At 34.8% G+C, this 22,461-nt stretch overlaps 1 protein-coding gene across 4 annotated transcripts in view; it reads right to left on the bottom strand.

Moving 5' to 3' along the window:
* The window catches only part of ZNF654 (zinc finger protein 654), a 93,599-nt gene that overhangs the window by 35,971 nt on the left and 35,167 nt on the right, over positions 1-22,461 (bottom strand). For all 4 annotated transcript variants that reach the window (XM_060640222.3, XM_060640221.3, XM_060640223.2 and 1 more), the window contains one exon: positions 2,081-2,162. In XM_060640222.3, coding sequence (XP_060496205.1) covers positions 2,081-2,162 — 82 coding nt within the window. Of the gene's footprint in view, positions 1-2,080; positions 2,163-22,461 lie in introns of those variants that run through there.

Raw genomic sequence — 22,461 nt, 5'->3', positions numbered from 1 at the left:
CCGCATCGGGCTCTGTGTTACAAATTCTGTGTCTCCTTCTCTCTCTGCCCCTCCCCTGCTCACGTTCTATCCCACCCCCACCTCTCTCTCTCTCTCTCAAAAATAGACAAACATTAAAAAAATTTTTTAATAAAATAAAATACTCTGAAATTTACAAAGATTTGATTTATTGTCTTTCTGTCTCTATACCAAAATTAAACTTCACAATAGGACAGTTTTTCTGGTTTTGCTTACTGCTGTTTTTCCCAGAGCCTAGTGCCTAACATATACAGAAGACTCAACACATATCTGCGTAGTAAAAAATTCAAAAATGGATTGCCAAAAACACAGGTATCAAAGGAAAAATGGACTAGAAAATTACAAAGTTTTAAATACTGAATACAAACTTTAATTAAAGTGTAAGCTCCACGATGGGACACCTGGCTGGCTCAGTTGGAAAAGCATGAGGCTCTTTTTTTCTTTTTTTAAGTTTATTTATTTTAGTAATCTCTGCACCCAACATGGGGCTCAAACTCATGACCCCGAGATCAAAATAATATAAGCTCCATGGAAATAGGTAGTTTTACTTCTTTTGCTGATTGTTAAGAATGAATAAAGTAGAATATGTAATATACCTAGTTTCATTGATTCTAAGATGCATTTTTTTTCTTTTTTTGTATTTCTACAACTGTAAAATCAGAATATGTTTTATAGCCAATGCTATCTTAGAATCCAAGTCAGCCTGGTGATGGTCATGCTGTGGTTGTCATTCTGCATCCATGGACATTTAAAGAGCATGAAAACTTATGACTGAGAATAAAATCCACGAGACTAGCAGAGCACTCTTTTTACTTGTGAAGCAAATGGTATGGGGAGGGTGTAGAGCAGTCAATGTAATTTAACAACACTCTGAAGCAGGAGTCAAAGCTGGCTGGTTAAACAGAACCATAAAACCAACTTAAGCTTTTAAAACCCCAGTGCCCATGGCTCTTAGTTCTTTTATCAATTATTTTAGGAAATGCTACTTCATCAACACTTTTGATGCCACTGAAGACAAAAGGGTGTAGAAAAACAGACAGTGAAGACTTGGTGGAAAGACAAATCTAGAGTCAGATTCTGAATGTGAGGAAGTTTTAGATATATGTTAGCCAACTAAGTCTGCTCCTAATTTTCCTATTTTTATGTATGCATTGGAGTGAGAAATCATAAAAATCTATTTTAATTCAGCCTACAAGATCTCTTTCAATAAATATAAAATAAAAATTCTAGGTGAGAGAAAGTATTGCACGACTTTTCTGTTATTAAGCTGACCTCCTTCCCAAAGATGGACAGCCTTTCTTATTAACACACAATAGAAATAAATGTGAGATATGACATCTGAACACCTTACCCCTAGAGGGAGCTCAAAGTACATCTTCCTTTATTCTACCCAGAGAATAATGATGAGATAATGCCAAGGACACATTAGTGAGCCACAATACTAGGAACTGCTTCTTAAGTAAATGGTAAAAAGATCAAATGTTCTTGTGTCTACAGTTGAGGTCTTGGATCTTTGGCATTCCCTTCTGGATTTACTCCCTCCTCTCTTGTAGCATGTGCCAAAAACAAACAAACAAATGAATAAACAAACAAACAAATTACATATCTTGCGAAGGCTATTAAGAAAATAAATGAGAAAATTAGGGTATAGCCAAGGGGAAAAAGTGACATGAGACAGCCTGCTTTTAGGCTAGGCAAGAAGAGTCATTTTTTTTTTTTTTTACTAGGGCTGAGTTCTAGATTGGATATGAAACCAAAGTCTTTATCAATAAAAAGTGTGAGTGTATGTGCAGGATGTGCTTAGGAACCCACAAGGGTGGTAGCAGCAGGCTCTGGTCTAGCAAATATAGAATTGGAAACTTAATTTGAACTGTTTTTAGAAATAGAGCTAAAAGTTAATTTTAAGAACCTTCTTTTTCTGCTGGTATAAGAGGATCCTAAGCATTGCCATCTTAGTAAATATAAAAACTTACAAGCAACAAATAACCAATATACCATTTTTAGGGGGAGAATCAGGCATGTGTTAAATGTAGACAAAATGTGAAGGAGTAAACTGTTTTACCTGGAATGATCCAAGAATATCCTTTAGTGGCTCTTCATAAAACTCATCTCTTCCAAAGAACAGCAGCAACTCAAAGAAGCTCCTAGAAAGATTAAGTAAATGATAATGTTCATTGCTTCTTTAACTGTTTTGCCCCAATTTAAAAGATAAAAGCTATGTAATATCAGTTAGTTTTAAAATAACCAGTTTTGAAAAATTATATTGATATTTAAAACTCATGTTGGGTTTTCAATAAAATTTTAATAGAAGTGTCTTCAAAGAAAATATAAAGAAATATACTTAAGTTCTAGAATTATAGAATGAACAATTTACTCGTGCCCACAGAGTTCACAATGCCAAAAAAAGAGAAAAATAAATGCAATGATATATAACTACCAGGTGGCAAAAATGCTGCTACACCTGCCAAGATGATTTAAACTGGGGACATAGTCCAGCTTCATCCTAGTACAATGAGCCCCAGAGAAAATTCAAAATCTAATTTTTTTCAGATGGATATAAGGGATGGATAAAATTGACACAAAAATATAAGAAAATTAGAAGGTCACTGTGAATACTCTCAGCCAACATTTATATTATAGCAATGCCACCAATTAGGTATCTAATAAATGACACGTGGGTTCTCAAACTCTGGGCTTACCTTGACTATCCCACTCCTGACAGACTGCCCCAAATCTGTGGTTCATCTTTTTTAAATAATTGTCTTTGGAAAATACTGTGTCTTTAACAATTCATAATTTCATACAGGAGGAAATATGACTTATTTCCTAATCAATGAGCTGAAAAACTATAAAAATTATTTAGTATTACTTAGCAGTCCTAAAGTAGTACAAATGACAAGCATGTCAAAATCTTTAGATTTTAATTCACCTAGAAGATCCTCAACTAGGAATACCTATAGTTGCATTTTTTAAACACTTTTTGCCTTTAATCCAAATTAATCACTAATAAAGAATGAAGTTTTTAAGATGCAAACTATGAGATAATACACTTTTAAAAATTATATAAAACACTCAAGTATTACACAATATTACAAAGACTCTTCTAAATAACATAACCATGCCCCATAAAATTATATTTTATAAAAATTTGATTACTTAAAATTTTTAAATGTCAGCAGACCAAAAACATAAAAACAATCAAAGCAAAATGATACACTGAGAAAGATTCTTTGCTGATTTCCCTTAATTAAAAAGCTTAAACAAGTAATTTTTAAAAAGTTAACAACTGGGTAAGAGAGGGCTACCTCACAGGAAAGAAACACAAGTGGATTTTGTTTTCAAATATGAAAAGATACTCTACTTAATTAAGTAAAAATTTATAAAGATGAAATACCTTTTCTATCATATTTACAAAAGTGAAAATGTTGGTATATTCTATGATAGTTCTGATGTAGAGAAATCGGTTCTGATATCTTGGAGGGATGGTAGGAGGTACTACCTCTTTTAAGGGCAACAGTTATAATCATCAGAAAAATTACAATGTACACATTATCATTTGACTTAGCCAATTCCACCTAGAGGAACTAAATCTGGCAAACATACACACATTAGCTTAAAGACATATATAAGGATATGCATCCGTAGATTATTTGTAACAGCATAAGAAGAGAAACATTATGTCTACCACAGGGGGCTGGGTAAATGAATTCTAATACACCCATACAATGAAATATAATGCAAATTTTAATGAGAATTTTAGTGAGAATACACTTATATCTGTATGAATAGATAAGAAAAAAATTCCAAGATATATTGTTAAGGAAAGATGCAGAAATATATTAATTATATTATCATTTGTGTGTGTGGGGGGGGGGTAGAGGGCACATGAATACCAATGCATATTGTCAAAAGTATCTAGAAGGATATGCAACAAACTGGTAAAATCAAATGAGTCCACATAAGTAAAACAGAATTTAGGTGTCAGGAATAAAAATAATTATGTGTCATTATTAACTCTTTTGTAATTCTTAATTTACTATCAATGAATATGGAAAAAGCTCCAACAGTCTACATTTGGACTCCTCTCTATCCCTATTAACAAAGCATTAATTCACATCTATCTCATCTTTAAACTTCTAACAGGTCCTTCCTATCTTCAGTCTTGCTATTATTCCACACTTACTTAAAATCCATGTTCAATATAGCTGCCATTGTTATCGTCCTAAAACACAGAATGATTTGACTACTTTAACAGACTTTACAAATTGCTGTTTGGACTGTACCATTTAAGCAAAGACCTTCAGCTGACACATTTGTTTTGTATGAGTAATTTTTTTTTTTTTTATTTAGTCAGTTGCTAATATTTAAAAACTGTGCTACTTCAGATTAAATCTAAATTTCTGTGAGCTCTTAAAAAACTAAGAGCCCCAATAACACAGGGTTTGCATCCTTCTATGAGATGGGCATCTACTCTACTGCCTTTAGACAAACCATGAACCTCCTTTCCAACTGGCCAGTCTCCATTCACCTCTCTTATTTCTCCAACATACTAGCTGCTTGACTTACTTATTACTATCATTCCCTTCCTATTCTATATAGGTATTTGAGATCATTAACCTAGAGCAGGAAATACAAATTCCTTACCACAGTGTAAGAACTTTTATGTCTGACTCAAAACTACACTTAACACACATAGTTTTTATCACAAATGTCATGCTCTCCAATCACAGCAAACTTCTCCCCATTCCCTTAACTCCTAGCTTTTAAGGTCTTTGGATTTGTTGCCTCCTCAAGACCTATTTACACAATTTCACCTAGGAATTTGGTCTAAACCACCCTTCCTTCTCTGTAGCTGATTCTGTGCTATTGTAGTATTGTACCTTACACATGTCTCTATTATAACATGTTGAAAGATGGAGGAGGCGTTAGATTTACACTAGGTAGAAGGGGGAGGGACTGCATCATTATGTTGGGTAGATAGTATTGACTGTTAGGGCAATTAATTGTATTGAAAGAGGGAGAGATAACAAAGATTCTTAGTGGAAATAAAATGTGCTCTAGATAGGAATATACAGATGCACATGACCTTGTAGAGAATTCAACAAAATATGCAGAATTATATAATGTCTGAATTATGTGAACAAGAAAGAGGAGCCACCATGACAAAAGAGAGATCTACGCATGCCTCACTATCAGCTACCTCAATAACAAGGCCCAACTCCTTGATAATGATATTAAAATGATAAAAACTACATGCAAAGTAATTAAAGAGTAAAAAAAGACAGAACAACATGATCTACCTAGCTCTGCCTTAGATTAAGATTCAGGGAAGTCAACAAGTATTTATGCACTTGCGCAATCACCAGGGGAAAAAATATCTAGATTATATGTGGAAGGAGAAACTTCAGGTTTCAATCCTGTTGTACTTCCTGCTGATCAGTGTAAAGGATCAACAAAAGGTGTAGAGATCAAGTTGTCTAGCCCTCATGGAAGACAACTCTATATGGTAGAGGGTAAATGAGTCCAAAATAAGAACAAAGTAGAACCCCAAAATATATGTAGCAGTCTAGAGCAGGGCTGGCAAACTACTGTCCACAGGCTAAATCTGGCTCAATGATGGCCTGTTGAATAATGCACGATAAGAATAGTTAGCCATATTTAAATTGTTAAAAAAAAAAAAAAAGCTGCAATAACATTTTGTGACAGTTTAAAATTACATGAAATTCAAATATCCTGTCAATAAAAGATATTATTATAAAACAGTCATACTCATCTATTTACATATTGGCTATGGCTGCTTTCACACTACAATGACAGAATTGAGTAGTGGCAACGGAGACCTTATGAGCTAAGCCTGAAATATTTACTATCTGGCCCTTTACTCACCCATGGTCTAGAACCACAGTGTTTCGGTTTCAATCTCAGCTACACTATTTTCTTTTCTTTTCTTTTTTTAAGTTTATTTATTTATTTTGAGAAAGAGCGTGAGTGGGGGAGAGGCAGAAAGAGAGGGAGACAGAATCCCAAGCAGACTCCACATTCAGTGCAGAACCCAACACAGGGCTCAAACTCACGAAACTGTGAAATCGTGACCTGAGCTGAAACCAAGAATCGGACGCATAACCGATGGAGCCACCCAGGCGCCCCTACACTATTTTCTTAATATGTAACCCTGGGGAAGTCACTTAATATCTCTATGCCTCCGTTTATTTAAAATAGAACAGTAATAATAACTACCTCTTGTAAAGCACTTAGAACAATCCCTGGTAGTGCTATAGATGCTTGCTAAAAATACAGTACTATTAATTTTTATTATTAACATTGCCATCAAAATTCCTTCAATAATCTAAAAGGAAACACAAGATCTTCATAGATTTGTTTTTCTCTGCTGTGTACTATGGCAATTGTGTTGAAATATGAGACATCAACTTTTCTTCACTTAAATTATGAAGATTTTTAAGATTTTCTTCACTTAAATTATGAAGATTTTTTTCTTCACTTAAATTATGAAGATTTTCAAAACATTTCTTTCTTGGGGCACCTGAGTGGCTCAGTTGGTTAAGCATCTAACTCTTGGTTTCAGCTCAGGTCGTGATCTCATGGTTTGTGAATTTGAGCCCTGCATCAGGCTCCACGCTGACAATGCAGAGCCTGCTTGGGATTCCTTCTCTAAATAAACAAATAAATAAGCAAACTTTAAAAAAAAAGGAAAAAAAGAGGTTTCTTTCTAAAAATTTATTATTGTATAATGTTTATACTAATTTTGAGTATGTTTAATATCATGTTTAATGTATGTATAATACATATTTAATATTAACAGTCTATATACTAATCGATGTATAATTAACCCTAGTCCAAGTTATGAGTTACCTAAAGTTCATTTATGTAAATTAAGTTATTCAAAATAGAATTACTTGAACAAAATGATTTATATAAAATATAAATTATTTATAGTGAAACAAATACATGATAAATAACATGCCTTTGAAGTAAAAAAAATTATGCCATATATAATGATACTTATGGGACTTCCACCATTCATCATAGCTTATGAGCTACACAAGCTTGCATAACAAGAGTACTGCTGCAGTCCCTATTTATGAAACAAACTATATTATGTCATCGGGATGCTTGTAAATGAGACCATAATTTCTGATCTATTACAAATGGAAATAAGGTACCACACTTCCTTAAAATAAGACACACATAGTAGATTGTTTGGTAGTTATAACTAGAATCACTATTCTTTTTTGGGTCTCTGTAGCATATAAGTAATTTTCATACTAAAATATAAGAATGTGGATTTTTGTATTTATCCACCATAAGAAAATTCCAATCAAGTATGATGCTTAACCAACCAAATGCAAGAAATCCACTTACTAAATTAGAGTACAATGTAGAGAGAGAAATGAAAAACACAAGCAAGAACTGGAGATACAGGTAATGGAGTATACCTGTCTAACATGTCTAACTGTATTTGCACAAAAAGAGAGAGAAAGGGGGAGGGAGGGAGGGAGGGAGAGAGAAATGAGGCAAAGACAAAAACAAGGAAGAATTTTTCATAATTGATGAAAAAATACCAACCTCAGATCCAGTAAGCCCAAGAAATCCCATAAGGATTAATAAAAATTAAGTCTACACCTAGCTAATCACAGTAAACTATAAAATATCAAATACCAAAAGCAAGGTATAAACAACCACAGAAAAATAAAAGCTGTTTTCAAACACATAGGAGATCACATTAGCAAGAAGGATCTACGATGAGAATTAGTGAATATACAGGCTACAAATTTTGACAGCATGAAGAAATAATCTCATTTGGGCTTTATTATTATTATTTAAAAAAAAAAAATATATATATATATATATATATATATTTTAGTTTTATTTTTTAAATAGTTTTAAAACAAACTATATATTTGTTTTATTTATTTAAGTAATCTCTACACCCAACATGGGGCTCAAACTTATGACCCCAAGATGAAGAGGTGCTCACTCTTCTGACTGAGCCAGCCAGGTGCCCCTCATCTGGGCTTTAAAATATAGCAAAAATACATGACATAAATAGCATTTAAGTTGGAAGGAGAAATTTTAGCATTATTGAAGCACCTGGGTGGCTCAGTCAGTTGAGTGTCTGACTCAATTTCAGCTCAGGTCATGATCCCAGGGTTGTGGATCAAGCCCCACGCAGACTCTGAGATTTTCTTTCCCTCTTTCTCTCCCCCCCTACCCCACTCCCCTACTCTCTCTCTCTCTCTCTCTCTAATTAACAACAACAAAAAAATAGCATTATTATTCCAGTGTCCTTGGATTAGAAGAATGTAAAGAACATATAAAGTACATACTTCAATAAGTTAAGCACTCAATTCTCCTTAAGTAATTAAAAATTTTACATACAGTAAAAGCACTTTCAAGTTTTTCTGGAGGTAGACAAGTTGATTTACAAAGTCGAATATCTAAGAAAAACCATGAAACAGCAAGAGCAATGAAAAGGAACTAGCCAACATTAAAACATTTTGAACCTACATTGAACCAACATTCTATATTGAACCAATATATTCTATATTGAACCAGCATTATACTGGCAGATGAGCAAATAGCCTAATGAAAGGAAAAATCCAAAAATAGACCAACTGCATGTGAAAAGTGTGTATACAACAAAAGCAACATCTCAAATCAGTAGGGGCAAAGTTGACTTCTTCATATTGCATAGCCAAATGTTATATAAAGACAAAATTGATTCACTCCAGCTTCCAAACAAGAAAAAATTCAAAATAGATAAAAAACTTAAATGTAAAAAATTAAGCATTACAAATATCAGGAAAAAAATCCCATATAACTTGGCTATAGATAAATCATTTTTCTTTAGATCATTCTTAACTATAATTCAAGATTCCAAAGCAATAGGGGCACCTGGGTGGCTCATTTGGTTAAGCTTCTGACTTCGGTCAGGTCATGATCTCATGGTTCACAAGTTCGAGCCCTGCATTCGGGTCTGTGCTGACAGCTGAGCCTGGAACCTGCTTCCAATTCTGTGTCCCCCTCTCTCTCTGCCCCTACCCGCTCATTCTCTCTCTCTCTCTCTCTCAAAGATAAACATTAAAAAAAAGTTTAAAAAAAGGTTCTGAAGCAAGAGAGAAATACTGACAAATTTTAATTACATTTTTAAAATGTCTAAAAAACATAAGCAAAATCAAAAGATAAATGAAAAAATAATGGTTTGTAATGATATGCAGAAAAATGTTAAACTTCATTCACAATAAAAAAAAATACATATTAAAACTACACTGAAATGCCATTTCTCTTTAGCAGAAAAATCAAGTTTGATTATACTCAGTTGGTGAGGTCGAAGGTAAACAAGGCCTAATTTTGTGGGTGACAGTGTAAAAGGTGACAAGCTATTATAGAGAGAACTGTGGACTACTTAGCAAATTACATATCTATCCATTCTTTGATAGACTCTAGGAAAGCACCCCAAAATCTACTGGTAAAAATGTAAACAAAAAAATTGTATGCAAAAGGATATTAATTATAGTACTATTTAGAATATGAAAATAATGTAAGCAATCCAAATATCTATCATTAGAAGATATAACTGAATAAATTATGGTACATCTGCACAATAGAATACTATGAGATATAAACAGGAGCTTAAACTAAATCTGTATCACTATGGAGGAATCTCTAAGATATAATACTAAGTTTAAAAAAAAAGTAAAGTATGTATCTGTTCACATAAAAAAGGACATAGGGGTATGGATATATATACCTGTTAGCGGATCTTGTTTTTTCTATCCAACCAACCATTGTTTTTAATAGGCTTAGATTATTTACATGTAATATAATTTTTGATGTGCTTAGATTAGGACCTACTCTCTTAATAGTTGTGTTTTTTTGGGTGTTTTTTAGTTTCTTTTTTTTTCTTTTTTTTTTCTTTTTTTTTTTTTTTGAGAGAGAGACAAAGAGACAAAATCCCAAACGGGCTCTGTGCTGTCAGCTCAGAGTCTGACACGGGGCTCAATCTCACAATCCACGGATCGTGACCTGAGCTGAAATCAAGAGTGGGATGCTTAAACAACTGAGCCACCCAGGTGCCCCTTAATAAACTGTTTTCTATTGTTCTCTCTGGTTCATTGTTGCCCTTGACCTCTTCTTCTACCTGTTTTTGGACTAAATAATTTTATGATTCTATTTTATCTCTACTTAGGCTTAATATGGCCAGCTCTGTATTCAATGTTTTTGGTGGTTACCCTAGGATTTACAATATATATCTTTAAGAAGTCCCAGCATACCTTCAAATATTATGCTGCTTTAGGTTTACTATAATAATCTTTGTGGTATTCTTGTCATTCATTTTCACTTTAAACCAACATTTCACTACAATATAGTAAAAGCTTGGATTGCAAGTAACTTGTTCTGTGAGTGTTCTACATGACAAGCAAACATTTCTAATAAATTTTAACTTGATAAATGAGCGATGTCTTGCAATACGAGTAGTACGAGTAGTACATGACGCTGAATGTCACACAATAAGCCAACGATTCTCTCTCTCGCTGTGGGATTGTGGGTGATTGTCTCCCATGCTCAGATGCTTAGTTTCAGGCTGTGGTGTCTGGCAGAAATCTGATTTTTCAGAGCACTGGAAGGTGCCCACAACTGGCACTAGTGTATTTTTTGTCACTTTGAAGTACCTATGGACAGTCCTTTGCTTTTCCATACATGAGTAAGCTTAGGAATGCTTTGCTTCATTCTAGGTCAGGCTGCCTGCAGATATAGACCCTTTCCTCTGCTGCCTTATTGCCAGTTACATTAAATACAGTATATGACAAGAGTTTATTAATACTGTACCATAGTCAACATCCATGTGAGTGTACCCAATGGCCCCCAGGCAGAAAAAGATTCCACTGAGCCAATAAATAGCAGTGATTCCATTAGTGATAGTGAAAGTCGTCCTACACAATAAGCCTCCTCTCTGTCTCCCTCACACCAGCCACGAAGGCTTTCGAAGGTAAATACAGGTTAATTTATTTTTCTTTATATTTTGTATTTTCTTTATTGTTTTATATTACAGTATTATAATCATTTTTATATGAATATATTGGGGTTGTGGAATGAATCATCTGAGTTTCCATTATTATGGGGAAATTTGCTTTGATATACAAGTGCTTTGGATTACAAGCATGTTTCCAGAACAAATTATGCCCACAAGCTAAGGTTTTACTGTACTTGCTTTAGTCTCGGCATTTGGAAAATACGGCCCAAAGGCTGGCTGCCAGTTTTTGTAAAAGTTTTATTGAGACACAGCCACATGCAGTTATTTATGTATTGTCTATGGCTACCTCAGTGCTACAAGAGCACAGTTGCATAGTTAAACCACTCTATAGCCTGTAGGTCTAAAAATACCTGGCCCTTTAGAACAGTGTTTGCCAACCTCTGCTTTAGACAGTTATGTTTCACAGTGGTTAAAAATAAGAAAAATTCAATTTTATATTTATCTTCAGTTTTTATCATTTCCAGCTCTCTTCGTTTCTTTGGGTAGATTTTCTGTCTGGCATCCTATTTGTACTATACCTTTTGTAGTTCAGGTCTTCTGAGAATGAATTCTTTCAGCTTTTGTTTCCCTGAAAACATCTTTATTTTTTAATGTTTATTTGTAGAGAAAGAGAGAGTGAGCACAAGCAGGGGAGGGGCAGAAAGGGAGAGACAGAATCCCTAGCAGGCTCTGAGCTGTCAGCACATAGCTCGATGCAGAACTCCATCTCAAGAACCGTGAGATCATGACCTGAGCTGAAATCAAGAGTCAGATGCTTAACAGACTGAGCCATCCAGGAGCCCCCCTGAAAACATTTTTAATTTTCCTTCTTGATTAGAGAGGGTTTATTTTGTTTTGTTTTCTTTAAGCACTTTAAAAATGTCACTTCACTGTGTTCTGACAGGCTTAGTTTCTGAGATTTCTGCTCTATTTCTTATCTTTAGTCTTCTAATTTAGGTTAATGCCTTTTGACTCTGGTAGCCTTCAAAATTTCCTCTCTGATTTTCAGAGTTTGAATGTGATACATCTAGGTGATCTAGATGGCAGGTCAGTGTGTAAGTGTTTGAAATTATCCTACTTGTTGTTCTCTGAGTTTCCTGGATCTCTGGTTGGATATCTTTCATTAGATTTGAAAATTCATGGCTGTCACTTTATCAGTATTTCTTCAGCCTCAGTTTTCTTCTCCTGGGATTCTAGTAGACATATATTATACAGTTTCACATTTCCCCAAAGGTCTTAAATGCTCTGTTTTCGTGTATTTTTCTCTTTTACTTTTAGTCTGGGTAACTTCTACTGACTTACATTCAAGTTCATTCATTCTTTCCTCAACTGTGTCAACTCTACTTATGTGCCCAACAAAGGCATTCTTCATCTAGTACTATGTTTTTTTTAATTTCCAACATTTCCATTCAATCTTCTTAAAGTGTCCCATCTCTCTGCTGAAATTCTCAATATGTTTAACCATGTTACCCACCTTTTCCACTACAACTTTTATATATGAATTTAGTTCTTCTAATTGATTTGTCTTTTGATAGTACATTTTTTTCCTTGCTTTTTTTTTTAACGTGTCTATAATTTTCAGCTAAAAGCTAGACTTCATGATATACAACAGCAAAGACTGATGTTAATAGTATTTATGCCTGGGATAGCCATGCCTTTTCTTCTGTTACGCCTTTACTAGGGAAATTTAAGTAAATCTAGTCATCAATTAAGTGGGTTTGTGTTATGTTGTTGCTATCATGACCTTCAGTGCACCACCAGCTTTAAATTCCTCTACTGTTAGATTATGATTAGGTTGGAGGCTGGGTTACCAGATACTATTTTAGGTTTGGGAGGCCACATAAGATCTCTGTCACATTTTTAACACCACTATTTAAAAATGCATACTATTCTTAGCTTGGAAGCCATATTTAAAAGGGGGGTGGGGAGGAGCAGCATTTGACCCATAGGCCATAGTTTGCCAACTTCTAAGGTAAAGAATAACCATATCAGGTTAAAAAAGTATATAAAAGACCCAAATTGGGGTTCCTGGGTGACTCGGTTGGTTAGGCGCCTGACTCTTGATCTCAACTCAGGTCTTCATTTCAGGATTGTGAGTTCACTGGGCTCTGTGCTGGGCATGTAGTCTACTTAAAAAAAAAAAAAAAAAAAAAAAAAAAGACCCAAATAAAACTTTTATAGATCAAAAACTACAGTATGTAAGATGAAAAAATGAACCATCAGTAAACAGTGGGTCCGCTGTGGATTCTCTTCAAATGTCATCCCTTAAGAAAACATAATGGTGGTTTCTGAAATAATTTTTGAGGGGCACCTGGCTGGCTAAGTTAGTAAAGCATGCAACTTTTGATCTTGGGGTTGTGAGTTCAAGCCTCATATTGGGTATAGAGATTACTTAAAAATAAAAATCTTTGAAAACATAAAATAATTTTTTAAGGAATTTCCCAATTTTGGTTAAAATTATAAACCCAGGGGTGCCTGAGTGGCTCAGTTGGATAAGCGTCCAACTTTGGCTCAGGTCATGATCTCCCAGTTCGTGGGTTGGAGCCCTGCATCAGGCTCTGTGCTGACAGCTCAGAGCCTGGAGCCTGCTTTGGATTCTTTGTCTCCCTCTCTCTCTCTGCCCCTCCCCCGCTCATGCTCTGTCTCTCTTTGTGAAAAATAAACATTAAAAAATTTTTAAAAAATTATAAACCCAAAGATCCAAGAAGCATAAGATCAAGAAACATGAGGGGCTTCTGGGTGGCTCAGTCAGTTGAGTGTCCGACTTCCACTCAGGTCATGATCTCCTGGTTTATGGGTTTGAGCCCCATGTCAGGCTCTGTGCTGACAACTGAGAGCCTGGAGCCTGATTCAGTTTCTATATCTTCCTCGCTCTCTCTGCCCCTCCCCTGCTTATGTGTGTGTGTGCATGTTCTCTCTCTCTCTCTCAAAAATAAATTAAAAAACATTAAAAAAAAAAAAAAAAAGAAACATGAGGGAAACTACACAAAGCAAATTACAATCAAATTTCTTAAAACCAGGAATAGACTTCAAAAGATACCAATAAGAAAATGGAAAGACAGGCCACAGAATGGGAGGAAGTATTTACTAATCACTTATCTGATAAAGAATGTATAAACAGAATATATAAAAAAGTCTTACAACTGAATAAGGCAAACAAACCAACTAACAAGTGGGCAGAAGATTTAAAGACTAGACACTTTGCCAAAGAAGATATCCAATAGCAAGTAAGTACACAAAAAGATGGCTGCCATCAACAGCACTGAGGAAATGCAAATTAAAACCAAACTGAGATACCACCATACAGTTACTAGAATGGTTATTATGAAAAATAAAATAGTAATGAAAACAAATACTAAATAATAATCTTAATGAAGATGTGGAGCAGCGGAAAGCCCCTTAGACAGCTTGTTAGAATTTCAAATGGTAGAGTCACTTTGGACACAGTTCAGCAGTTCTAGGTTAAAAAATGTTAACTATAACTTATAACATCTAGCAATTCCATTCCTAGGTAGCTACTCAAGAGAAATAAAAACATCTGTCCACACAAGATTTATACACAAATATTCATGGCCCAAAACTGGAAACAGTCTAAATATCCATCAATTGCCGAACACATAAACAAAATGTACTATATACCCATACAATGGAATACTATTCAGGATAAAAAGGAATGATCTACTCATAAGTGCCACAACATGGATGAACCCCAAAAACATTACTCTACATGAAAGAAATCATATGTAAAAGTTTACACATTGTGTCATATTGTTTGTATGAAATGTCCAGAAATAACAACTCTATTGAGATACAAAATAGATCAGGGGTTGCCTTGGGCTGAGGAGGGACTGGGAATTGACCGAAAATGAACACGGGGGGGGGGGGGGGGGGGGGAAGCTTTCTGGTACGATGATAATGTAAAACTAGGCTGTGATGACAGATGCACAACTCTAAATTTACTAAACGTTATCAATTAAACACTTACAAAGCATGAATTTAATAATATGAAAATTATACCCCAATAAAGCTATTAATTAAAAAAAAGAGAACTAGGGCACCTGGGTGTCTCAATCAGTTAAGCACCCAACTCTGGATTTTGGCTCAGGTCATGATCTCACGGTTTGTGAGATCGAGCCCTATGTTAGGCTCTGCATTGACAGCACAGATCCTGTTTGAGATTGTGTCTCTCCCTCTCTCTCTGCCCCACCCCTGCTCATGCTCTCTCTCTCAAAATAAATGAACATTTAAATGCCCCTCCCCCACTCGTACAGGGTGCTCTCTCTCAAAAAACTAAACAATAATAAATTTCTAAAAAGAGAACTAGAAATGGATAAGGAGTGAGGATGTATAGACAAAACAAGATTGATGATATGTTGATAATTATTGGAGCTGATGATAGGTAAGGGCAGTTCATTATAATATTCCTTCTACTTTTGAATAGGTTTGAAAATTGTCATAAATTTTTTTAAAAAACACAAGTATTGACAAAGGTGTAGGCAAACAGGTACTCTTACACTGCTGGCAGTAATGTAAATTGGATCAACCTTTACAGAAGAAACTTATCTACCAAAATAACAAATGTCAAATTCATTTATCTAGCAATTCTCCTAAGATACATCTACAGTATACAAATATCCTTGTACAAGGTTGCTGGGTGGCTCGGTTTGTTAAGTGTCTGTTGATTTTAGCTCAGATCATGATCTCATGGTTCCTGAGTTCAAGCCCTGAGTTGAGCTCTGCACTGACAAGTGTGGAGCCTGCTTGGGAGTTGCTCTCTGCCCCTCCCCCACTTGTTCTCTCTAAATAAATAAATAAATAAATAAATAAGCCAACAAACCTACATTAAAAATATGTATGTATATCCTTGTACATATTCCAAGGACCACTCTTACATGGCGTTTCATTAAAGTGTTGTTGATAACGGTAATAGATTGGAACAAAAAGTAAATACCCATTGTAGAGTATTGGTTAATTAAATTAAATTTTTATATATCCGTAAGACTGAAATGCTCTGCAGCCACTTTAATGGCTGATGAAGCCCTTTCTATGTTAATGGGGAAAGATATCCAAGTGAAAAAAGGAAGTACAGAACAGTGTATGTACTATACTAAAATTTTTGTAAAATGGAGGAAAAGGTAATCAATTTTTTTCTTGTATATGCATAAAATATCTTTTGTAAGGCAACCCAAAAAAATAATTACATTGATTGCCTATAGAAATGGAAACACAAATTGCAAAATATATCACCATACTTTTTGTATATCCACCATACTTTTTGAATTTTGAACCATAAACATGTATTACCTAGTCAAAACTTAAATTACAAAAAAAGGGGGCAAAAAGGTGATAAAAGGAAATTCTTTTTTTTTTTTTTTAACTGTTGATTCATTTTTTGGGAGAGAGAGCATAGGCAGGGGAGGGGCAGAAAGAGATGGGGACAGAGGATCCGAAGCGGGCCCAAACCAGGGTTTGAACTCACAAACCATGAGATCATGGCCTGAGCCGAAGTGGGATGCCTAACCTACTGAGCCACTCAGGTACCCCAATAAAAGGAAATTCTTAAAGGCAGCCTCCCAAAAGGGCACATTAGATACAGGGCCACAAAAATAAGATCAGGGGTGGGGAGGGAGCAAACCAGAAAACAGGGGATGGACATCTTTAAAGTACTGAGGAAGGGGGAAAAAACCCTGTTAACCTACAATTCAATAATCAGGTGTTTTTGTTTTTGATTTTTTTTTTTTTTCTTCAAAAACAGGTCTCTGTCACTTACACAGAAGCTAATTAGCTTCTAATTAGCTAATTGGCTTCTAGTTAGGTTTGGCCAAAGAGGGGAAATGGTGGCAAAATGAAAGACAGGTGAAAGGCAACATTGAGAAGTCTTTATCCCCTGCCCTTCTTCTTCTGGGTCATTTTCAGCAGTAATTACATCTCTTCCAAGGTCCCCTCTCATACAGGTCAGTGGTTCTTCCCCTTATCAACCATCTTTAGTCTCTGGACTCTAATAATACCTCCTTCTTCCCTTGTCCTTCCATTTCTAGGGCTAATAGCAACCTGGGTTGCTATAACCAAGTTTGGGTTCACCATCCTCTCCTCATCTATTCCTCAGATCTTCTAAAAACATTTTAAGTGGTACTAGAAGTTACATTCCTTCTACTAAATTATCTAGCATGACTTACATTTCCCTAACTCGATCTTGATTGAAACGACCTTTATTATACTAATCAAAAAGAAGGTAAAAAAAAAAAAAAAGTAAAAAAAGGAAACAAATATGCATTTGAGGACTATTCCCTACAAGATGAGCAAGAAATTATTTTCTATCCCCCTAACCCTGTTACAGAATTACAATGGAAAACTTATTCAGTATATCATAGCTTGAGAAAACTATAATAGCCTAGAGCCAATAGAAGTCACATATTTACAATATTATTAAATATTAAAAAATATATATTTGTCTTGGTAACTGGATCCTGGGGAAAGTTTTGCTACTGAGATATAATTGACATATAACATTGCCTTAGTTTCAGGTATACAATATAATATGATATTTGTATATATTACAAAATGACCACCACCACAAGTCTAATTAACATTCATAACCACACATGGTCACAATTTTTTTTCTTGTGAACATTCAAGGTGTACACTCTTAGTAACTTTCAAATATACATTATTAATTACAGTCACCATGCTGTACATTACATTCCAATGATCTATTTATATAAAAAAAATTTTTTTAGTGTTTTATTTTGGAGACAGAGAGAGACAGAGCATGAGTGGGGGGAGGGGCAGAGAGAGAAAGGGAGATACAGAATCCAAAGCAGGCTCCAGGCTCTGAGCTGTCAGCACAGTTTGTACCTTTTGACCATCTTCATCAACTTGGCCCAACCCCCAATGCCCACCTATGACAACCACCAACCTGTTCTCTGTATCTATGGGTTAGGATTTGTTTTGTTTTAAATTCCACATATAAATGAGATCATATGATATTTGTCTTTTTCTAACTTCTTTCACTTAAACATAATGCCTTCAAGGTCCATCCATGTTGTCACAAATAACACGACACCTTCTGTTTTGTGGTACATTTTTATATATATATATCTCACATTTTCTTTACCCATCCATCCATTAATGGGCACTGAGGTTCCTTCTTGGCTACTGTAAATATACTACAATGAATATAGGGGTACCGATCGTTTCAAGTTAGTAGGTTTGTTTTCTTTGGATAAATACTCAGAATTATTGAATCATACAGTAGTTCTACTTTTAATTCTTTGAGAGTGATCCACACTGTTTTGCATTGTGGCTGTAACAATTTACATTCCCACCAACAGAGCACCAGGGTTTTCTCACATCCTTGCCAACACTTTATCTCTTGTATTTTTGATAATAGCCACTCTGACAGGTGTGAGGTGATAACTCACGGTCATTTGATTTGCATTTCCCTGAGGATTAGTGATGTTGAGCATCTTTTCAAGTACCTGTTAGCCAACTGTAGGTCTTCTTTGGGAAAATGTCTATGCAGATCCTCTGCCCATTTTTTAATTAGACTGTTTTTTTCCTGTTGAGTTATAGGAGTTCTTTTTATATTTGGGATATTAACCCTCTCATCAGCTACATGATTTGCAAATATTTTCTCCTATCTGGTAGGCTGCTTTTCATCTTGTTGATGGCTTCTTTTGCTGTGCAGAAGCTTTTTAGTCTGATGTAGTGCCCCTTGTTTATTGTGCTTTTGTTGCCTTTGCTTTTGGTGTCAAAGACTGATGTCATGGAGCTTATCATCTAGGTTTTCTTCTAGGAGTTTTTGGTTTTAGGTCTTATTGTTCAAGTTTTCATCTGTTTTGAGTTGATTTTTGTGTACGGTGTAAGACAGTGGTCCAGTTCCATTCCTTTGCATGTGGCTGTCCAGTTTTCCCAGCACCATTTATTGAAGAGACTGTCCATTCCCCAATATATATTCTTGGCTCCAGTAAATTAACTGACCATATATGTATGGATTTATTTCTGGGCTCTCTATTCTCTATTAATCTATGCATCTGTTTTTATGCCAATGCCATATTGTTTTGATTACTATAGCTTTGTAATATAGTTTGAAATCAGGTCACATGATGCCTCCAGCTTTGTTCTTCCTTGTCAAGATTGCCTTAGCTATTTGGAATCTTTCATGGTTCCACTGAAATCTTATGAATTATTTTGTTCTATTTCTGGGAAAAATGCTATTGGATTTTTGATAGAGATTGCACTGAATCTGCAGATTGCTTTGGGTGGTATAGGTATTTTAACATTAATTCTTCTAAACCATGAGCATTGAATATCTTTCCATTTATTTGTGTCTTCTTCAATTTCTTTCAATAATGCCATATAGTTTTCAGAGTACAGGTCTTTCACCTCCTTGGTGAAATTTATTTCTAGATATTTTATTCTTTTTGATACAGTTGTAAATAGAACTGCTTTCTTAATTTCTCTGACAGTTCATTATTAGCATAAAGAAATGCAACATTTTTGTACATTGATTTTGTATCTGGCAACTTTATTGACTTTTTAAGTTAGTTCTAATAGCTTCTTGGTGGAATCTTTATAGTTTCCTATACGTAATATCATGTCATCTGCCAGTAGAGAGAGTTTTACTTCTTTTCTGATTGGGAGGACTTTTCTTTTCTTCTCTTCTTTTCCTTTTTTTCTCCCCATGATTGCTCTAGCTAGGACTTCCACTACTATGTGAATAAAAGTGGCAAGAATGGGAATCCTTGTCTTATTCCTGCTCTTAGAGGGAAAGCTTTCAGCTTTTCACCACTGAGTATGAGTTAGCTATGGGTTTGTCATATATGGCCTTTATGATGTTGATATACATTCCCTCTATATCTACTTTGTTGAGAGGGTTTTTTTTTTATCGTAAATGGATGTTAAATTTTCTTAAATGATTTTCTCCATCTATTGAGAGAATCATATGATTTTTATCCTTTGTTAATGCAGTGTATCACATTGATTGATTTGTGAATGCTGAACCATCCTTGCATCCCTGGAAAAATATCCCACTTGATTAGTGTATGATCCTTTCAATATGCTGTTGTATTTAGTTTGCTAATATTTTGTTGAGTATTTTTGCATCTATGCTCCTCAGAGATACTGACCTTTAGTTTTTCTTTTGTTCTTCTTGTAATTGATTTCTATTTTCATACCACTGTGGTCAGAAAAGATGCTTAATATTATTTCAATCTTCTTAAATTTATTAACATTTTTTTGTGGCATAATAAATGATCTATCCTGTGCACTTGACAAGAATGTACTTTTGGATGGAATACTCTATATCTCTGGTTAGTCCATCAGGTCTAATGTGTTGTTTAAGGCCAGTGTTTCCTTATTTTTTTGTCTGCATGATCTAACCATTGATGAAAATGGGGTATTAAATTCCCTACTATTCCTATATTGCTGTCTATTTATCTCTTTAGGCTTCTTAACATTTGCTTTATGTAAGTTAGGTCCATGTAAGGGAATATTTTTTAAGATTTCTGTATAAGGAGCAATGAGCAAAATTTTGTCACCTTTTTAACAATTTCAGAAGCATTTCGTTTTGTTTTTGTTTTTTTCTTTTTCTTGTTTTATTCCACAATGAAAGCTGACAGTATGGCATTGTGGTCCAGTTTTATGAACCAAAGCTACTGGGAGGAAGGAAGGAGAAGTTACGAGGTTCAGATCTGTAGTTTTCAGGAATCTGGCTTAGCACAAAATTATGACATTAAAATTCAGAAAAATTCAAACATGTATTTACACCATAATGACTATACACATCTTCTTCTAAAGAATAATCTTCCTAATAGCAGTGGAAATAATAACAGCTTTTAGTCTACTGTTTTTTCTCTAGTTTCTGTATATCTACACTGACCAAGAGAATTATCAAGCTTTCCTTCATTTATAATATAAAAGCAAGGAAATACTATTTTATAAAACTATGCATGTATATATGTCTAGATTCTGATAGTTACTAACATGGATGGGCATAGAGTATGTCATCACCTGATCACATTTCATCTCTGCCAACACAAATGTATCAGTTAATAATCTCTATCTCTTTGCCAATAAAATGACTATTTAATGCCAATAAAATGCAGTCTCAACTGCTTCACCTCGAAATTAACAAATGGAGCAATAAAGACCAAATTTATAAGAAAAAAGATTCGAGTCACTACGAGCATAAGCACCCAATCAAATGCTGAGTTTCTAAACATGGCCAATATAAACAAATGCATGCAGGTCTGTCTAATGTTGACAACAAATCCTGAAAATAAAATATTCCAATGTAATGGTAAAGAAAAACAAAGCAGTGTTCAGGGAATTTGGCATGGGATTTATTTTAAGACCACCAATTTCCTTGAAAAGGAAGCCATTTCCTTTTTTTTTTTTTTTTTTTTAATTAACTTTTTTAAGCAGGCTCCATGCCCAATGTGGGACTTGAACTCACAACCTTGAGATCAAGGGTCACATACTCTACCAACTGGGCCAGTCAGGAGCCCTGGGAATCATTTTTTTTTTTTTTTTTTTTTACAGAGAGGAAACAAAGAAATAGCAGGCTAGACAGCCTAGATTTCTCTATAAAATAAATGAAATTAACTGCCACAAGTGATTAAGGTTTTGAATAAGTAATGATCAAAATAATTAAAAAGCCAAGAAGCAATGAAAGTACTATATGCTGCAGAGAAAGGATACATGGATTGGGGCCTTTAAGACAAACACCTTTTGTGGGACCTGGCCCTGCCCAAAAAATGGCCCTTTATAATTATCCTTTCTTCCTTTAATTTCTAGGCTATTTCCTAAGTTAGTTGAAGCCTAGACCTAAGTTATAAATACAATCAAATAAAACTTGGCTGAATAGAGACCGAAATTAGGCACAAATTCTGTGATTGAAAGACAGTCCATTATGGCAACATAAACAAAAAGGGTTACTGGTCTATCATCACATGTGTGGCCTAACACATGAATGTCTAGCCACTCTAAATAAAATGCTGATTATACCCACTTAATTCCATCAAAGAAAAGGCCTTTTGGTCTTCTCTCCCAGGCAACTTGGCGTATTAGGGTATACATTTGTAGTGTTTGCCACTACACATAATAAATGCTACCAGCTGAACTACTTCCCTCTCCAGAGAACCATACGGATCTTTGTGGACCTAATGGCTGCCGGGCAAATACATACTGTCCATCACTGAACCCTGCATGGAATGCTAAAGTCTATGAACATTTACTTTCTGTTGGGGTAAAAGGAGGCTGGGAAGGCAGCATTAAAGTCTGCTTTTATTTTATATGAAACGAGTAAAGTGTTCTCTGCCTGAAGATCCACTTAGTTTCAGTGTGTTGGGCTTTGTTCTACCTGTAAAACAGGAATGAGTGTTTAATCAATCTAAAACAGTAAAACAAGA

The sequence above is a fragment of the Panthera onca genome, chromosome C2 (genome assembly GCF_046562875.1).
Source record: "Panthera onca isolate mPanOnc1 chromosome C2, mPanOnc1 haplotype 2, whole genome shotgun sequence".
Taxonomy (NCBI): Eukaryota; Metazoa; Chordata; class Mammalia; order Carnivora; family Felidae; genus Panthera; species Panthera onca.
The sequence above is the reverse complement of the archived record's forward strand: the minus strand, read 5'-3'. Positions and strand labels throughout refer to the sequence as shown.